The sequence below is a fragment of the Salvelinus namaycush genome, unplaced genomic scaffold (assembly GCF_016432855.1).
Source record: "Salvelinus namaycush isolate Seneca unplaced genomic scaffold, SaNama_1.0 Scaffold490, whole genome shotgun sequence".
NCBI classification, from domain to species: domain Eukaryota; kingdom Metazoa; phylum Chordata; class Actinopteri; order Salmoniformes; family Salmonidae; genus Salvelinus; species Salvelinus namaycush.
The window spans coordinates 122,630-144,229 of record NW_024061187.1 but is presented as its reverse complement, the minus strand read 5'-3'; the positions used below and the strand labels follow the sequence as shown (position 1 = coordinate 144,229).

The 21,600-nt window shown below is 39.1% G+C and overlaps 2 protein-coding genes across 2 annotated transcripts in view; both read right to left on the bottom strand.

Moving 5' to 3' along the window:
- LOC120041628 overlaps positions 1-9,477 on the bottom strand; it is a 24,554-nt gene extending 15,077 nt beyond the window's left edge. The window contains exons 1-7 of the mRNA XM_038986492.1: positions 9,012-9,477; positions 8,253-8,741; positions 7,999-8,067; positions 7,798-7,872; positions 5,138-5,215; positions 3,832-4,484; positions 3,210-3,384 (exon numbers count right to left, since the gene is read on the bottom strand). Of these exons, the coding sequence (XP_038842420.1) occupies positions 3,210-3,384; positions 3,832-4,484; positions 5,138-5,215; positions 7,798-7,872; positions 7,999-8,067; positions 8,253-8,741; positions 9,012-9,231 (1,759 nt within the window). The 5' untranslated portion in view covers positions 9,232-9,477. The remainder of the gene's footprint in view (positions 1-3,209; positions 3,385-3,831; positions 4,485-5,137; positions 5,216-7,797; positions 7,873-7,998; positions 8,068-8,252; positions 8,742-9,011) is intronic.
- Positions 9,286-21,600, bottom strand: LOC120041626 (butyrophilin subfamily 1 member A1-like). The gene is made up of 4 exons (XM_038986489.1): positions 21,426-21,600; positions 21,225-21,251; positions 18,606-18,938; positions 9,286-9,308 (listed from the first exon to the last, which is right to left on the bottom strand). The coding sequence occupies exons 2-4, from the start codon at positions 21,244-21,246 to the stop codon at positions 9,286-9,288; spliced, it is 378 nt and encodes a 125-aa protein (XP_038842417.1). The 5' UTR covers positions 21,247-21,251; positions 21,426-21,600.

Genomic DNA, 21,600 nt, shown 5'->3' with positions numbered 1-21,600 from the left:
CAGACAGCTCTCTGTGTTTCCTCTGTAAGTTCTGATTGGTTAGAATAAACACATTACAGGAATTTTACAAGATGCTCCGCTTGGTGGCTGAATTTATAGCTGAAACTTTGCTTTGCACAAACTCTGCTTGACAGATCAGAACGTTACAGAGTGCTGAAAACATGACTGTCTGAACCAAACCTGTGAGCCAGAAGATGGGCTTTTAGACAGATTGTTGTTGAAATACTACATCTATAAAGTATTACTGAAAGCAGAAAGTCAGGTACCCAAGCTAACATTCAACTACAGTACATAGAAACATCATTCTGGCACTATGGGGACACTATTGAAATCCAATGCCGTCAGTACAGAATGTCTTTTCAGAGTCCTGGTGGAGATGGAGAGAGCTCTCAGGACCAGAGAGAGTGGTTAGTTGATGTTGAATGTAGTAGGTTATCATTCCATGTAAAGTGCATTGAGCCTCAGTGAAAAGCTCTGTATAAAAAGCATGTATTATTGTTAAGGCGTGGCTGCCACTTCCTGTCTGAGAGCCAGTGTTAGACTTAGACATGCCTGTGTATAATGTCATCACACAAACCCCAGCATTCAACACACACAAACCCCCCTGTCCTGAATAGACTGTGTGTGTGTATGACAGGGAGTCAGACAGGAAATCAAGAAAATGATTCATTGATGTTCTGAAGACAATTGACTTGAAATGAACATTTATAACTTTCATCAGAAGTAACTTCACAAACCATTATTATATATGATTTATGGTTTCAGGAATTCCAGTGTCTTGACCCATGCTAATCCTGGTCAACAACACAACAGACAAATATCCCAACCACTCCAAGTAATAACATCACCAAAAGTAGTGGCCATGTTGACTTTTAGTCTCTGTCTCAATGACCTCATTTATATTCCACATGTCTGTAGAATCACTTCAGAGTCTGGGGTCAGAAACCATGTGGAGTCTGGTCTGTAGACTCTCTCACTCTCCTCAACATTAAACAACTCTTACGGACAGATTGGGTTGGAACCAAAGTCTCATGTGGACCACAAGACTGTGTTAGCTTACACAAGTCTTCAGGTCTGAGATATGGTGACTTATTACACCAGCTTGGTTCACCGAACCACAAGACTGTGTTAGCTTACACAAGTCTTCAGGTCTGAGATATGGTGACTTATTACACCAGCTTGGTTCACCAGACCACAAGACTGTGTTAGATTACACAAGTCTTCAGGTCTGAGATATGGTGACTTATTACACCAGCTTGGTTCACCAGACCACAAGACTGTGTTAGCTTACACAAGTCTTCAGGTCTCAGATATGGTGACTTATTACACCAGCTTGGTTCACCAGACCACAAGACTGTGTTAGATTACACAAGTCTTCAGGTCTGAGATATGGTGACTTATTACACCAGCTTGGTTCACCAGACCACAAGACTGTGTTAGCTTACACAAGTCTTCAGGTCTGAGATATGGTGACTTATTACACCAGCTTGGTTCACCAGACCACAAGACTGTGTTAGCTTACACAAGTCTTCAGGTCTGAGATATGGTGACTTATTACACCAGCTTGGTTCACCGGACCACAAGAAGCCATTTAAAGCTCTTAGGGAATAAGCCAAGTCCTTGACTACAAATCACTTTCAATGGAGATTTTCATCTGTGTCCGGGAAACCAGCCCTTGGAGGTTTATTGTAACCCGTTAAATAAATCCACCCAATCCTGAAGATCAGACAGTTGGTAACCTTTCACAAGACAGTGAATGACAGTTAGTGAATGTCTGGACAAAGGTCAGAGACTGTGACTTGTCCATTAAACACTAAATGGTGTGAATGGGAGACACTGGATGTGTGTGTTCTGGTAATAGTCACTTCAAAGGTCCATGAACTTTAACAGAACCAGTGTCTCTATCCATTAAGTTCTCAGCTCCTCTCACATCTGTTTCTCCCAGGACCCTTCTTATCTGACTGACAGGTCAGAGGTCAGGGGTCATACCTGATACTGCTACTGTCACGGTTGTCGTAAGGACGGGACCAAGGCGCAGCGGATGTTGAGTTCCACATATTTATTTCAAAGTGAAACTTATGCAAAAAACAATAAATCAGAAAACGATCAACGAAACGTGACTTATGTGGTGCACAAACACAAAACAATATCCCACAAACACAGGTGGGAAAAACAGTTACTTAAATATGATCCCCAATTAGAGACAACGATTACCAGCTGCCTCTAATTGGGAACCATACAAAACACCAACATAGAAAATATAAACTAGAACACAACATAGACATTTTAAACTAGAATACCCCCTAGTTGCGCCCTGACCTACTACACCATAGAGAAACAAGGGCTCTCTATGGTCATGGCGTGACAGTACCCCCCTAACCCCCCCCCCCAAAAAAACTGAAACCAAATGGGGAGGGTAGGGGGGTGATGAGTGTCGGTGGCGGCTCCGGTGTAGGTCGTAGCCCCCCTCCCAGACCCCGGATCCGGCCATCGCGGAGGCTACATAAAGTTTCAACATGAAACATACAATTCGATTGTGCAATATGATTGATTAAGAACAGGAAGTAGTGTGTGGTAAATACAGAATGGTTCTCTCTGTTCAATAGTAGACCTCCTCAAACACTGAGTAAAAGTCTCACTCAGATACAGCATGGTTCTCTCTGTTCAATAGTAGACCTCCTCAAACACTGAGTAAAAGTCTCACTCAGATACAGCATGGTTCTCTCTGTTCAATAGTAGACCTCCTCAAACACTGAGTAAAAGTCTCACTCAGATACAGCATGGTTCTCTCTGTTCAATAGTAGACCTCCTCAAACACTGAGTAAAAGTCTCACTCAGATCTTTAGAGTTCTCAGTCTCTGACTCCGCCTGCTGACCTCCTGACCCCCCACAACCCTCTCCATTCTAAAAGGCTGCAGTGCAAAGGTGAATAATCTACGTTGGTTTGGAATTCTGTTTTACGTCTCATCAAGATCTTTACAGACCTCCCCCCCTCCTTCTCTAGACACTGTAGACTGGACCAGACATTATTCTGACCTGTTTTCCCCATGACCACCATGATCCATGGTCACTCACCACGGTACAGTGGACAGTAGACCTGGTCTGGTTCTACACATAGACGGTGATGGTGAATCATGTCAGATTGTGGAGAAGCCAACTTGATGAGTTTCTCCTGACCCAGCCCAACAACCCTATCAGTGCCCTCTGACCTTTCCCCTCTCGTTCCATTCTCTTCTGCAACACTGAGTGAGCTTCCCTGACCTCTTTCAAGTTCTGTCTCAGTCTCTCCACCTCTCCATCCTTCTCCTCCATTTCTCTATCCTTCTCCTTCATATGTCTATCCTTCTCCTCCATCTGTCTGCTGAACTCCCTCTGCATCTTTGTCTGTGAGATCATGATGTTCCTCTGTAACTCAGGTAGGACTATCTTCATCAGGTTTCTCTCTGCTTCAACTCTGGCCTCTCCTTCATAGTTCTCCATCTCCTCTATCTCCTGTCTGTGTCTCTCCTCCATCTCCCTCCTCTCATTCTCTGTCTTCTCTCTAAATCTCTCCATCTTTCTCTCCATCTCCTCCCTCCTATCAGACTCCCTCTTCAGCTCCCTCTCCAGTTCTATTTTCTTCTCCTCATCCCTCTCTTCTTTCACCTGTCTCTCCAGTTCACTGGTTCTTTCACTGAGTGTTCTGATATCTCCCTCATGTTCCTGGATCACTCCCTCTATCTTTATCAGAGAGTCCTGCAGCTCCTTCTCAAGCCTCTCTCTCAAGTCTCTCTCCTCCCTCTGTTTCCTCTCTCCTCTCTCTCTCTGGATCTTTCCCTCCATTTCTCTAACCTGGGTCTCTGCCTCCTGGTAGGTCTGACTGTTGTAGAATCTCTCTCTGTTTCCTGCCACCATCTCCTCTACCCGATCCAGCAGCTCTGATACCTGAGAGACATGGGCCCTGTCCTTAATGTTGAGGACGTGGTACCTGCTCCCACTTTTCTCTACAAGCTGCTGGAGGTCCTGACTTCCTGCTTGGAGAAACTCCACAATGCTCTGCTCTTTCAGGCCATCATCATGGGTGAAAAGAATCACAGTGTGTTCCCAACAACCCTCCCCAAACATCTCCTCTATTCTCTCCAGCACCCCTCTCTCCTCCCCCTTAGAGGGCTCCACTGGTATGACCAGGAGGAAGGCGTGGGGTCCCGGGGCAGACATACGGACACAGAGCCCCACATCCTGTCTCATCTCCTCCAGAGAGAGTCCAGGACAGAACCAGTCGGGAGTGTCCACCAGCACCAGCCGTCTCCCACACACGTCCCCCTCTCTCCTCTTACTCCTCTGGGTCACTGCAGAGGGGCTGGCCTGGGCCCCAAACTCCTCTCTGCCCAGGATGGTGTTTCCTGCTGCACTCCTCCCAGCCCCAGTCCTCCCCAGCAGCACCAGTCTCAGCTCAGACACACTGGGAGACACTGGGGAGTCTGGACTGCTGCTCTCTCCTCCCACTGCAACACAACACACAGCACTGATCAACACACTGACTCTCTGGAGGATGTACAACAGAGTCAAATATAATATAATCTACATCCATAACTCACTATCTGGAGGATGTACAACAGAGTCAAATATAATATAATCTACATCCATAACTCACTATCTGGAGGATGTACAACAGAGTCAAATATAATATAATCTACATCCATAACTCACTATCTGGAGGATGTACAACAGAGTCCAATATAATATAATCTACATCCATAACTCACTATCTGGAGGATGTACAACAGAGTCAAATATAATATAATCTACATCCATAACTCACTATCTGGAGGATGTACAACAGAGTCAAATATAATATAATCTACATCCATAACTCACGATCTGGAGGATGTACAACAGAGTCAAATATAATATAATCTACATCCATAACTCACTATCTGGAGGATGTACAACAGAGTCAAATATAATATAATCTACATCCATAACTCACTAAGTGGAGGATGGACAACAGTGTCAAATATAATATAATCTACATCCATAACTCACTATCTGGAGGATGTACAACAGAGTCAAATATAATATAATCTACATCCATAACTCACTATCTGGAGGATGTACAACAGAGTCAAATATAATATAATCTACATCCATTACTCACTATCTGGAGGAATAAACTCCATGCTGTTTGTCCTCCTCAGTGGAAGTGTGGGGTCTGTATCTGAGGTCTCTCCTCCCACTGTAACACAACATAGAGAACTGGTCAACATACTGACTCATCAGAGACACATTTAAAACATAGTATAAACAAACTACAAATACATTACACATCAGAGTGAAATATAGATTATTGGAGAAAATAGAGAATATCAAGATTGATGACAGTTCGAGACAACATATATAACTTACTAAGTGAAGGATGGTCCACTATAGACTAGAAACAGTAGGAGACAACAGGACAATATTGATAACTCACAAAGTGAAGGATGGTCCACTATAGACTAGACACAGTAGGAGACAACAGGACAATATTGATAACTCACTAAGTGAAGGATGGTCCACTATAGACTAGAAACAGTAGGAGACAACAGGACAATATTGATAACTCACTAAGTGAAGGATGGTCCACTATAGACTAGAAACAGTAGGAGACAACAGGACAATATTGATAACTCACAAAGTGAAGGATGGTCCACTATAGACTAGAAACAGTAGGAGACAACAGGACAATATTGATAACTCACAAAGTGAAGGATGGTCCACTATAGACTAGAAACAGTAGGAGACAACAGGACAATATTGATAACTCACAAAGTGAAGGATGGTCCACTATAGACTAGAAACAGTAGGAGACAACAGGACAATATTGATAACTCACAAAGTGAAGGATGGTCCACTATAGACTAGAAACAGTAGGAGACAACAGGACAACATGTATAACTCACTAAGTGAAGGATGGTCCACTATAGACTAGAAACAGTAGGAGACAACAGGACAATATTGATAACTCACAAAGTGAAGGATGGTCCACTATAGACTAGAAACAGTAGGAGACAACAGGACAATAGTGATAACTCACTAAGTGAAGGATGGTCCACTATAGACAAGAAACAGTAGGAGACAACAGGACAATAGTGATAACTCACTTAGTGAAGGATGGTCCACTATAGACTAGAAACAGTAGGAGACAACAGGACAATAGTGATAACTCACTAAGTGAAGGATGGTCCACTATAGACTAGAAACAGTAGGAGACAACAGGACAATATTGATAACTCACAAAGTGAAGGATGGTCCACTATAGACTAGAAACAGTAGGAGACAACAGGACAATATTGATAACTCACAAAGTGAAGGATGGTCCACTATAGACTAGAAACAGTAGGAGACAACAGGACAATAGTGATAACTCACTAAGTGAAGGATGGTCCACTATAGACAAGAAACAGTAGGAGACAACAGGACAATAGTGATAACTCACTTAGTGAAGGTTGGTCCACTATAGACTAGAAACAGTAGGAGACAACAGGACAATAGTGATAACTCACTAAGTGAAGGATGGTCCACTATAGACTAGAAACAGTAGGAGACAACAGGACAATAGTGATAACTCACTAAGTGAAGGATGATCCACTATAGACTAGAAACAGTAGGAGACAACAGGACAATATTGATAACTCACTAAGTGAAGAATGGTCCACTATAGACTAGAAACAGTAGGAGACAACAGGACAATATTGATAACTCACTAAGTGAAGGATGGTCCACTATAGACTAGAAACAGTAGGAGACAACAGGACAATAGTGATAACTCACTAAGTGAAGGATGGTCCACTATAGACTAGAAACAGTAGGAGACAACAGGACAATAGTGATAACTCACTAAGTGAAGGATGATCCACTATAGACTAGAAACAGTAGGAGACAACAGGACAATAGTGATAACTCACTAAGTGAAGGATGGTCCACTATAGACTAGAAACAGTAGGAGACAACAGGACAATAGTGATAACTCACTAAGTGAAGGATGATCCACTATAGACTAGAAACAGTAGGAGACAACAGGACAATATTGATAACTCACTAAGTGAAGGATGGTCCACTATAGACTAGAAACAGTAGGAGACAACAGGACAATATTGATAACTCACTAAGTGAAGGATGGTCCACTATAGACTAGAAACAGTAGGAGACAACAGGACAATAGTGATAACTCACTAAGTGAAGGATGGTCCACTATAGACTAGAAACAGTAGGAGACAACAGGACAATATTGATAACTCACTAAGTGAAGGATGGTCCACTATAGACTAGAAACAGTAGGAGACAACAGGACAATACTGATAACTCACTAAGTGAAGGATGGTCCACTATAGACTAGAAACAGTAGGAGACAACAGGACAATTCTGATAACTCACTAAGTGAAGGATGGTCCACTATAGACTAGAAACAGTAGGAGACAACAGGACAATATTGATAACTCACGAAGTGAGGGATGGTCCACTATAGACTAGAAACAGTAGGAGACAACAGGACAATACTGATAACTCACTAAGTGAAGGATGGTCCACTATAGACTAGAAACAGTAGGAGACAACAGGACAATATTGATAACTCACTAAGTGAAGGATGGTCCACTATAGACTAGAAACAGTAGGAGACAACAGGACAATACTGATAACTCACTAAGTGAAGGATGGTCCACTATAGACTAGAAACAGTAGGAGACAACAGGACAATTCTGATAACTCACTAAGTGAAGGATGGTCCACTATAGACTAGAAACAGTAGGAGACAACAGGACAATAGTGATAACTCACTGTCTGGAGGATCCTCCATGCTGTGTCTCCTCCTGACTGGGAGTATGGAACCTGTATCTGACGTCTCTCCAGGTTCTAAAATAATAGAACAACCATTTAGAATGGGAACATTTACCTCAGTGACACATGAAGGCACATAGACCTACTGAAGGGGAGTTCTGGGTTTCTATTGAAATGTTAAGTATCACATATCTCACTCACCAGTCATCTGGCCTGAGATCTCTCTTCTCAGTCTCTCTACCTCAGTCTTCACATCACATATCTGTTGAGCTGAAATAACAAAGGAGGACTAGGATCTGAATTCTGTGTTAAAGACTTTAGACAGAAATATGATGCAGAGGGAAAGTATGAAGTGATGTAAAACAATATTCACAACTCAGTGGAGAGTCGACAATAACCTGAGAATTGAGGAAAGTACAGAAGACTAAATGTATTAATGGTGTGAATAATCTTACCCAGTTCAGCATTTTCATTGTTGACATCCTCCAGCTGTTTGTCTCTTTCCTTTAACTGCTTCTCTCTCTCCTCTAGTAGGTTATCTTTCTCTTCTACTTCCTGCCTCCTCTCTTTTAGTTCATTTTCTTTTCCCTCCAGTAGTTTCTCTCTCACTTCCAGTAGTCTGTCCTTCTCTCCCAGTCTGTGGTTGCTGTCCTCTAGTTGAAGGTCTTTTTCCTGCAGTAGGACTCTGAAGTTCTCTACTTGGCTGTTCTTGTCCTGCAGGTTCTTTCTCAGTGCCTCTAGTTGAATGTCTCTATCCTTTAGTTGCTTGTCTTTCTCTTCCAGTTGGTTTTCTTTCTCTTCTAATAGTTTCTCCCTCTGTCCCATTATCTGGTTCTTCTCCTCCAGGAGTCTCTCTTTCTCTCTCACTTCCTGGGTCATATCATCTAGTTGTTTCATCATCTTCTGTCTTAATATCTCTTTTAATTCTTTTTCCATCTTCAACTCTGAGAGAGCAATTAACATATTTAATAGGTTGTTTGAATAAGTAATGTATTAATTCATTCAATAGTATGCCTATAAAGACATTATCATTTGATGGAGGTGGTACAATTATTAGTAATTATTTCCTCGTCAACAGTTATCTGAGCTGAACCAATCATCAACTGGTCTATTGACTATTTGATACATTACAAATGAATTAGTCTGAAAAACTGAATGACATCACTCATGTTCTCTGATTCAATCCTCTCTCCTCCAGACTCTCTCATACTTACCAAGCTCACCAGCTGATGCCTCCCTCTTCACCTTACCCTCCCGAGTCTCATGTTGTAAATAGTACAGACCTGATCCTATTGTGTAAAACAGAGAGGTGAGTTCTGTGTGGTAGACTACATCACTATATACAGAACAAACAGGACCAATCACATTTCTCCTGTCACTCAAGCCTCCCGCATGTAGGGACTGTGGGCACCAATGAGATCTGGTTAACTTCATAAATAATGTTGTTTAGTTATTGTCCTATCTCTGATCAAATGATTATGTTCATTGTTAGTGATAACCAGCTTTGGGCTCTATGGCAGATACAGGATATTGTGTCAGGAGGCAGGGTTCTATGGAATATACATTCAGTAGAATCTGAAGAACATCTGACATCATAATCCAACCTACCTTGAGAACATTTGGGGAGAGTATTGATAAATGTAAAGAAACTGATTTAATTTGTAGCCTTGAAGAAGACACACTGCTGTTCACAAGGCCTGTAGTTTTTATAGTATCAGATTAACACTCTGGTCTGTTCTTTGTCTTGTGTTATTGGTTGTCAATAAACAAAACAGACAAATAAGTAATTACTCACCTAATGCTGATCATCCATTATCCAAGATGGAGAGTCATGAATAATGATCATGTAAAACAGAATGCATTAGTTATTATTGTTCATTGAATTTCTGTCTCATTACATAATTTAATCAAATACCATACATCATATTGGAATGACTGTTCATCACATTCATTACTAATGTACATCTAGGGAAAGGGATGTAAGCAGTGCTACTATTGGAACAGTCTAAACATCACAGAATGATTCATACTAGGACATCAAACTGAATTCATGTCACGTTCGTTGAAAGATGGATTGGACCAAGGTGCAGCGTGGTAGGCGTACATCATCAATTTATTAAATCAACACCAAAAACAAGAAAGAATAAACGACACGTAAAGTTTTGTAGCGCTAACACAGCAACTAACCAAAAACAAGAACCATACCCGGCCAACAAAGAAATAGAAAAACTAGAATGCCCACCCAAATCATACCCTGACCTAACCAAATAGAGAAATAAAAAGGCTCTCTAAGGTCAGGGCGTGACAATTCAAGATGATTCCATGTTCATTTTGGAGTGTGATATGTTGAGCTCTATGGCAGATATATTGTGGGAAGGCTATGTGAAAGGTTGACCTCTATGGGAGATATTTTGTGGGAGATCTATGATATGACAATTCTGGATAATTTGAAGAACATCTATACATCTTAATCCAACCTACCTTGAGAACATTTGGGGAGAGTATTGATAAATGTAAAGAAACTGATTTAATTTGTAGCCTTGAAGAAGACACACTGCTGTTCACAAGGCCTGTAGTTTTTATAGTATCAGATTAACACTCTGGTCTGTTCTTTGTCTTGTGTTATTGGTTGTCAATAAACAAAACAGACAAATAAGTTATTACTCACCCCATTCTGATCATCCATTATCCAAGATGGAGAGTCATGAATAATGATCATGTAAAACAGAATACATTAGTTATTATTGTTCATTGAATTTCTGTCTCATTACATAATTTAATGAAATACCATACATCATATTGGAATGACTGTTCCTCACATTCATTACTAATGTACATCTAGGGAAAGGGATGTAAGCAGCACTACTATGTGAGCAGTCTGAGAATGACTGAATGCTTCATAATAAGACATCAAGCTAAATTCAAGCTGATTCTATTTTAATTTTGGTGTGTGAAATGTTGACCTCTATGGCAGATATATTGTGGGAGGACTATGTGAAATGTTGAGCTATATGGCAGATATATTGTGGGAGGTTTATGGTATTGCTCCTGATCATCCATTATCCAAGATGGAGAAGAATTAATATTGATAATGTATAACAAAATGTATGAGTTATTACTGTTACATTCAATCCAATTTCAGTCACATTACATTATTCAATCAAATACCATACATCATATTGATATGACTGTTCATCACATTCATTACTAATGTACATCTAGGGAAAGGGATGTAAGCAGTGCTACTACTGGAACAGTCTAAACATCACAGAATGCTTCATACTAGGACATCAAACTGAATTCATGTCACGTTTGTTGAAAGATGGATTGGACCAAGGTGCAGCGTGGTAGGCGTACATCATCAATTTATTAAATCAACACCAAAAACAAGAAAGAATAAACGACACGTAAAGTTTTGTAGCGTTAACACAGCAACTAACCAAAAACAAGAACCATACGCGGCCAACAAAGAAATAGAAAAACTAGAATGCCCACCCAAATCATACCCTGACCGAACCAAATAGAGAAATAAAAAGGCTCTCTAAGGTCAGGGCGTGACAATTCAAGCTGATTCCATGTTCATTTTGGAGTGTGATATGTTGAGCTCTATGGTAGAAATATTGTGGGAAGGCTATGTGAAATGGTGACCTCTATAGCAGATATATTGTGGTAGGACTATGTGAAATATTGACCTCTATGGCAGATATATTGTGGGAGGCCTATGTGAAATATTGACCTCTATGGCAGATATATTGTGGGAGGACTATGTGAAATATTGACCTCTATGGCAGATATATTGTGGGAGGACTATGTGAAATGGTGACCTCTATGGCAGATATATTGTGGGAGGACTATGTGAAATATTGACCTCTATGGCAGATATATTGTGGGAGGCCTATGTGAAATGGTGACCTCTATGGCAGATATATTGTGGGAGGACTATGTGAAATATTGACCTCTATGGCAGATATATTGTGGGAGGCCTATGTGAAATATTGACCTCTATGGCAGATATATTGTGGGAGGACTATGTGAAATGGTGACCTCTATAGCAGATATATTGTGGGAGGACTATGTGAAATATTGACCTCTATGGCAGATATATTGTGGGAGGACTATGTGAAATATTGACCTCTATGGCAGATATATTGTGGGAGGACTATGTGAAATATTGACCTCTATGGCAGATATATTGTGGGAGATCTATGATATGAAAATTCTGGATAATTTGAAGAACATCTATACATCTTAATCCAACCTACCTTGAGAACATTTGGGGAGAGTATTGATAAATGTAAAGAAACTGATTTAATTTGTAGCCTTGAAGAAGACACACTGCTGTTCACAAGGCCTGTAGTTTTTATCGTATCAGATTAACACTCTGGTCTGTTCTTTGTCTTGTGTTATTGGTTGTCAATAAACAAAACAGACAAATAAGTAATTACTCACCCCATTCTGATCATCCATTATCCAAGATGGAGAGTCATGAATAATGATCATGTAAAAGAGAATACATTAGTTATTATTGTTCATTGAATTTCTGTCTCATTACATAATTTAATGAAATACCATACATCATATTGGAATGACTGTTCACCACATTCATTACTAATGTACATCTGGGGAAAGGGATGTAAGCAGCACTACTATGTGAGCAGTCTGAGAATGACTGAATGCTTCATAATAAGACATCATGCTAAATTCAAGCTGATTCTATTTTAATTTTGGTGTGTGAAATGTTGACCTCTATGGCAGATATATTGTGGGAGGTTTATGGTAATGCTCCTGATCACCCATTATCCAAGATGGAGAGGAATGTTTATTGATAATGTATAACAAAATGAATGAGTTATTACAGTTACATTCAATCCAATTTCAGTCACATTACATTATTCAATCAAATACCATACATCATATTGATATGACTGTTCATCACATTCATTACTAATGTACATCTAGGGAAAGGGATGTAAGCAGTGCTACTACTGGAACAGTCTAAACATCACAGAATGCTTCATACTAGGACATCAAACTGAATTCATGTCACGTTCGTTGAAAGATGGATTGGACCAAGGTGCAGCGTGGTAGGCGTACATCATCAATTTATTAAATCAACACCAAAAACAAGAAAGAATAAACGACACGTAAAGTTTTGTAGCGCTAACACAGCAACTAACCAAAAACAAGAACCATACCCGGCCAACAAAGAAATAGAAAACTAGAATGCCCACCCAAATCATACCCTGACCGAACCAAATAGAGAAATAAAAAGGCTCTCTAAGGTCAGGGCGTGACAATTCAAGCTGATTCCATGTTCATTTTGGAGTGTGATATGTTGAGCTCTTTGGAAGAAATATTGTGGGAAGGCTAAGATATGAAAATTCTGGATAATTTGAAGAACATCTATACATCATAATCCAACCTACCTTGAGAACATTTGGGGAGAGTATTGATAAATGTAAAGAAACTGATTTAATTCGTAGCCTTGAAGAAGACACACTGCTGTTCACAAGGCCTGTAGTTTTTATAGTATCAGATTAACACTCTGGTCTGTTCTTTGTCTTGTGTTATTGGTTGTCAATAAACAAAACAGACAAATAAGTAATTACTCACCGTCGTCTGATCATCCATTATCCAAGATGGAGAGTCATGAATAATGATCATGTAAAACAGAATACATTAGTTATTATTGTTCATTGAATTTGTCTCATTACATAATTTAATGAATTACCATACATCATATTGGAATGACTGTTCATCACATTCATTACTAATGTACATCTAGGGAAAGGGATGTAAGCAGTGCTACTATTGGAACAGTCTAAACATCACAGAATGATTCATACTAGGACATCAAACTGAATTCATGTCACGTTTGTTGAAAGATGGATTGGACCAAGGTACAGCGTGGTAGGCGTACATCATCAATTTTTTAAATGAACACCAAAAACAAGAAAGAATAAACGACATGTAAAGTTTTGTAGCGTTAACACAGCAACTAACCAAAAACAAGAACCATACCAGGCCAACAAAGAAATAGAAAAACTAGAATGCCCACCCAAATCATACCCTGACCTAACCAAATAGAGACATAAAAAGGCTCTCTAAGGTCAGGACGTGACAATTCAAGCTGATTCCATGTTCATTTTGGAGTGTGATATGTTGAGCTTTTTGGCAGAAATATTGTGGGAAGGCTATGTGAAATGGTGACCTCCATAGCAGATATATTGTGGGAGATCTATGATATGAATTTCTGGATAATTTGAAGAACATCTATACATCATAATCCAACCTACCTTGAGAACATTTGGGGAGAGTTTTGATAAATGTAAAGAAACTGATTTAATTCGTAGCCTTGAAGAAGACACACTGCTGTTCACAAGGCCTGTAGTTTTTATAGTATCAGATTAACACTCTGGTCTGTTCTTTGTCTTGTGTTATTGGTTGTCAATAAACAAAACAGACAAATAAGTAATTACTCACCGTCGTCTGATCATCCATTATCCAAGATGGAGAGTCATGAATAATGATCATGTAAAACAGAATACATTAGTTATTATTGTTCATTGAATTTGTCTCATTACATAATTTAATGAAATACCATACATCATATTGGAATGACTGTTCATCACATTCATTACTAATGTACATCTAGGGAAAGGGGTGTAAGCAGCACTACTATGTGAGCAGTCTGAGAATGACTGAATGCTTCATAATAAGACATCAAGCTAAATTCAAGCTGATTCTATTTTAATTTTGGTGTGTGAAATATTGAGCTATATGGCAGATATATTGTGGGAGGTTTATGGTAATGCTCCTGATCATCCATTATCCAAGATGGAGAGGAATGAATATTGATAATGGATAACAAAATGTATGAGTTATTACAGTTACATTCAATCCAAATTCAGCCACATTACATTATTCAATCAAATACCATACATCATATTGGAATGACTGTTCATCACATTCATTACTAATGTACATCTAGGGAAAGGGATGTAAGCAGTGCTACTATTGGAACAGTCTAAACATCACAGAATGATTCATACTAGGACATCAAACTGAATTCATGTCACGTTTGTTGAAAGATGGATTGGACCAAGGTACAGCGTGGTAGGCGTACATCATCAATTTATTAAATGAACACCAAAAACAAGAAAGAATAAACGACACGTAAAGTTTTGTAGCGCTAACACAGCAACTAACCAAAAAGAAGAACCATACCCGGCCAACAAAGAAATAGAAAAACTAGAATGCCCACCCAAATCATACCCTGACCTAACCAAATAGAGACATAAAAAGGCTCTCTAAGGTCAGGAAGTGACAATTCAAGATGATTCCATGTTCATTTTGGAGTGTGATATGTTGAGCTTTTTGGCAGAAATATTGTGGGAAGGTTATGTGAAATGGTGACCTCCATAGCAGATATATTGTGGGAGATCTATGATATGAAAATTCTGGATAATTTGAAGAACATCTATACATCTTAATCCAACCTACCTTGAGAACATTTGGGGAGAGTATTGATAAATGTAAAGAAACTGATTTAATTTGCAGCCTTGAAGAAGACACACTGCTGTTCACAAGGCCTGTAGTTTTTATAGTATCAGATTAACACTCTGGTCTGTTCTTTGTCTTGTGTTATTGGTTGTCAATAAACAAAACAGACAAATAAGTAATTACTCACCTGATCCTGATCATCCATTATCCAAGATGGAGAGTCATGAATAATGATCATGTAAAACAGAATGCATTAGTTATTATTGTTCATTGAAATTCTGTCTCATTACAAAATTTAATGAAATACCATACATCATATTGGAATGACTGTTCATCACATTCATTACTAATGTACATCTAGGGAAAGGGACGTAAGCAGTGCTACTATTGGAACAGTCTAAACATCACAGAATGATTCATACTAGGACATCAAACTGAATTCATGTCACGTTTGTTGAAAGATGGATTGGACCAAGGTACAGCGTGGTAGGCGTACATCATCAATTTATTAAATGAACACCAAAAACAAGAAAGAATAAACGACACGTAAAGTTTTGTAGCGCTAACACAGCAACTAACCAAAAAGAAGAACCATACCCAGCCAACAAAGAAATAGAAAAACTAGAATGCCCACCCAAATCATACCCTGACCTAACCAAATAGAGACATAAAAAGGCACTCTAAGGTCAGGAAGTGACAATTCAAGATGATTCCATGTTCATTTTGGAGTGTGATATGTTGAGCTTTTTGGCAGAAATATTGTGGGAAGGTTATGTGAAATGGTGACCTCCATAGCAGATATATTGTGGGAGATCTATGATATGAAAATTCTGGATAATTTGAAGAACATCTATACATCATAATCCAACCTACCTTGAGAACATTTGGGGAGAGTTTTGATAAATGTAAAGAAACTGATTTAATTCGTAGCCTTGAAGAGGATAAGAGCGTCTGCTAAATGACTTAAATGTAAATGTAAATGTAAGACACACTGCTGTTCACAAGGCCTGTAGTTTTTATAGTATCAGATTAACACTCTGGTCTGTTCTTTGTCTTGTGTTATTGGTTGTCAATAAACAAAACAGACAAATAAGTAATTACTCACCGTCGTCTGATCATCCATTATCCAAGATGGAGAGTCATGAATAATGATCATGTAAAACAGAATGCACTAGTTATTATTGTTAATTGAATTTCTGTCTCATGACATAATTTAATGAAATACCATACATCATATTGATATGACTGTTCATCACATTCATTACTAATGTACATCTAGGGAAAGGGATGTAAGCAGTGCTACTATTGGAACAGTCTAAACATCACAGAATGCTTCACACTAGGACATCAAACTGAATTCAAAATGATTCCATGTTCATTTTGGAGTGTGATATGTTGAGCTCTATGGCAGAAATATTGTGGGAGATCTATGATATGAAAATTCTGGATAATTTGAAGAACATCTATACATCATAAACCAACCTGCCTTGAGAAAATTTGGGGAGAGTTTTGATAAATGTAAAGAAACGGATTTAATTCGTAGCCTTGAAGAAGACACACTGCTGTTCACAAGGCCTGTAGTTTTTATAGTATCAGATTAACACGCTGGGCTGTTCTTTGTCTTGTGTTATTGGTTGTCAATAAACAAAACAAATAAGTAATTACTCACCCCGTGCTGATCATCCATTATCCACGATGGAGAGTCATGAATAATGATCATGTAAAACAGAATGCATTAGTTATTATTGTTCATTGAATTTCTGTCTCATTACATAATTTAATGAAATACCATACATCATATTGGAATGACTGTTCATCACATTCATTACTAATGTACATCTAGAGAAAGGGATGTAAGCAGCACTACTATGTGAGCAGTCTGAGAATGACTGAATGCTTCATAATAAGACATCAAGATAAATTCAAGCTGATTCTATTTTAATTATGTTGTGTGAAATGTTGAGCTATATGGCAGATATATTGTGGGAGGTTTATGGTATTGCTCCTGATCATCCATTATCCAAGATGGACAGGAATGAATATTGATAATGGATAACAAAATGTATGAGTTATTACAGTTACATTCAATCAAATTTCAGTCACATTACATTATTCAATCAAATACCATACATCATATTGACATGACTGTTCATCACATTCATTACTAATGTACATCTAGGGAAAGGGATGTAAGCAGTGCTACTATTGGAACAGTCTAAACATCACAGAATGATTCATACTAGGACATCAAACTGAATTCATGTCACGTTTGTTGAAAGATGGATTGGACCAAGGTGCAGCGTGGTAGGCGTACATCATCAATTTATTAAATCAACACCAAAAACAAGAAAGAATAAACGACACGTAAAGTTTTGTAGCGCTAACACAGCAACTAACCAAAAACAAGAACCATACCCGGCCAACAAAGAAATAGAAAAACTACAATGCCCACCCAAATCATACCCTGACCTAACCAAATAGAGAAATAACAAGTCTCTCTAAGGTCAGGACGTGACAATTCAAGCTGATTCCATGTTCATTTTGGAGTGTGATATGTTGAGCTTTTTGGCAGAAATATTGTGGGAAGGCTATGTGAAATGATGACCTCCATAGCAGATATATTGTGGGAGATCTATGATATGAAAATTCTGGATAATTTGAAGAACATCTGACATCTTAATCCATCCTACCTTGAGAACATTTGGGGAGAGTTTTGATAAATGTAAAGAAACTGATTTAATTCGTAGCCTTGAAGAAGACACTGCTGTTCACAAGGCCTGTAGTTTTTATAGTATCAGATTAACACTCTGGTCTGTTCTTTGTCTTGTGTTATTGGTTGTCAATAAACAAAACAGACAAATAAGTAATTACTCACTCTCATCTGATCGTCCATTATCCAAGATGGAGAGTCATGAATAATGATCATGTAAAACAGAATGTATTAGTTATTATCATTACCTTCAAATCACCATCTGTCACATTATCCTCTCAAATACCATAGTGATGTGATATACATCAGAGGGGTATGAGAGTTCATCACATTCATTACTAATGACAATCAAGGGACGTGACAGTAATGTTGGAATGGTTCTAATGCTTTAGGACCAGCTCAAAGCTCAGAGTGATGGTAATATGCATTGTAACTAGTTGATATTCAGAATGAATCTAGTCTATTCATCTGTAACTCCTACTATGAACTCCTACATACATGAGAAAGTACACGTGTTCTGTACAGGGAAAGAGACTGGTTGTTATTGTTGTTGTTTAGGTGTTTAGAAACATTACTGGAGTTCTAGAACACTTACCTTCTCTCTCCCATAAACCCACTGCAGCCTCCTCCTTCTGTTCTCCATGGATGACCTGACATATGTAGACTCCTCTATCTGACCTCCTGATGTCTCTCAGCCTCAGAGACACGTTGCCTCTCTCCAGCTCCTGGGTGATCAGACTCACTCTGCCCTCATAGCCACTCCTCTCTGTCACCTGGCCATTCTTATACAGGTAAATACACTCTGTCTCTTTAAACCACCTGATCGTCATGGCAACAGCACTGGTATCAGGTGAGAGGTGACAGGGGAGGGTGACCTCTTCACCAACATCAGCCTCCACATAGTTTTTAGTGGTAAGTTTAAACTGATCTGTTCAGAAAGAGAGAACATTTCATGTTTAATGACATCATCTGTGTCAGGAACACAAATCCTCTCAGTACATTTATAAACACAGCTGAATGAAAAACTACAATAGACATACAACAACCAGGACCATGTCAATTCTAAAATACAACCCCCACAATCCCAGACAGACAGATTCATTTGAAGGAAAGTATATATGTCATAGAAGAATGTGATGCTACAATCTAGAATGATATTATCCCATTTGTTCCCACATCTTTCCCAGACATGCCACTATGCTAATCTTATGCCACTAGTAAGCCTAACATGTCATCCATTTTGATTTTTGATTTATTTAAAAGTATGTTTTATTCTTGGTCACAACTGTGACAGAGTGCTCTGTCTATAATAACATGAACAGATATTTACCCCTATTCCTCACCCTCAATATCTATATACCCCAGTCCACTTACCCACACACCTAAACTCAATGACCCACACACCCCAGCCCTGTTACCCCCATGCCCTAACCCTAACACCCACATGCCAATACCCTCAATATCTATATACCTCAGTCCACTTACCCACACACCTAAACTCAATGACCCACACACCCCAGCCCTGTTACCCCCATGCCCTAACCCTAACACCCACATGTCAATACCCTCAATATCTATATACCTCAGCCCACTTACCCAGACACCTAAACTCAATGACCCACACACCCCAGCCCTGTTACCCCCATGCCCTAACCCTAACACCCACATGCCAATACCCTCAAATCTATACAATCAAGTACAGATACAGGCATATCCTGGCCCTAAATGACCTGTGTGTTACTCAAGACCCCAGTTCCTTTGCCAATACACCTCATCCCTGTTACTTTCCTATCTCAGCCCTGTTACCCACTTTCCTTAGGCCTGTATTCCCCAAGTCACCAACAGTAACCTATATCCAGCTATTCGCTGCACACCCCAACCCTGTTATCAGCATGTTTTAGTCCTGTGACCTCTGACCTGTATACACTAATCATTTCATAGATAAACTAATATTACAGTGGTATAACACATGTGACCCAGCCACAATCTCTTGTTTCTACCACAAATGTTGTTGCCAGAAAGGATTTGAATGGACAACAGACGTCCATCCAGCCCCATTACCTGTATGAACCTTGTGTATCCCTACACCACATTATAAACCAGGGAAATCCATGGGCATACTCATATAAAACAGGTCTACCCCAGTGTCCAAGCCTCAACATTCATACTAACCAGGTCTACCCCAGTGTCCAAGCCTCAACATTCATACTAACCAGGTATACCATTGTGCAAGAGACACTAAACAAACCTAATAACATTAAATATCACTTCAATTATTATACTAATTCACTTTATGGGTCTATACACGGCCAATTCCCCCTGAAATAACTACATATGATGTTTTACAGTAAAAATCTCTGATTTAAACATCAGTAAAGGTAATGGATAATGGTTAAATCATCTGTAACATCAGAACAAGTAAATCCTGAACCGAACTCAACTTAAATCTACTGAAGAAAGAAAAGGATCTGTTATGACTAAATATATAGAATAAATTAGAGGCTATGTATTTTCCCATTAGTCAGACATGTTTGGCAGGAAGCCTAGCACTTAAGAGCATTGTGCCAGTAACCGAAACGTCGCTGGTTTGAATCCCTGAGGAAACTAGGAAAACATTTGTTGATATGCCCTTGAGCAAGGCACTTAATGCTAATTGCTCTGGATACATATTTTATTTATTTAACGAGGCAAGTCAGTTCAGAACAAATTCTTATTTACAATGACAGCCAACCCCGGACGACGCTGGACCAATTGTGTGCCGCTTTATGGACTCCCAATCATGGCCGGTTGTGATACAGCCTGGAATTGAACCAGATTCTGTAGAGACGCCGCTCGCACTGAGATGCAGTACCTTAGACCGCTGCACCACTCAGGAACCCAACTTATTTGTTGATATGTACAACTTTAACTTCTCTAGAGCCAGGAAAGTACAAAACGTTGATTTTCTTCCATATTGTGTCCGACTGGATTAAATGTGTTCTATAATAAAGAGATGTTTGGAGGGAGAGGTCACTGTGGAGCAGTAGAGCTGTTTCTCACAGACACAAACTCAGCTACAACTCCTCATGTTACAAACACATTTCATCCAGACACACATTTACACATAAAGACAAATAAAACCACAAACACATTTCATTTTCAATGGTTGATTTAGTTCTGGTCTCCCAGATACATGAAAGAAAAGTTCATCATTAATTATAGCATGGTGACTTACTATGAACTCTGGACTCTGCCATTTTAACTGCAATAAAAAGAGAAAACATTCATATTTACATCATTACCATTCATCAAATTCTCTCTTTTGCTCAATCACACAGATATAAACATCACTTCCTCTTTCTCCAGTCCTCATTGTTTTAAAACAGGACTGTTGTGTCTAGTTTGGAAGGTGAAATATACTGACATCTCCTCTTATCTTTACTGGTCTTCACGTCCTCCACTTCACATTCAAAATAGTTGATTTAAATCCATAACCACTCTAATAGTCTCTATATGTGCATATCTACACGTTTTTACAGAACAATCTACACCTCAGGCCTATACTGAGACACAACTTTCACCTTCACCTTTGCACAGGCACTTGGAGTAAA

Coding starts and splice junctions, on each gene's coding strand:
- LOC120041626 (XM_038986489.1), bottom strand. CDS start 21,246: ATGGCAGAGTCCAGAGTTCATA. Junction 18,939..21,224: donor GGCAGAGTCCAGAGTTCATA/GTAAGTCACCAT, acceptor CTTTCTGAACAG/ATCAGTTTAAACTTACCACT. Junction 9,309..18,605: donor GGGTTTATGGGAGAGAGAAG/GTAAGTGTTCTA, acceptor TATCTGCCATAG/AGCCCAAAGCTGGTTATCAC.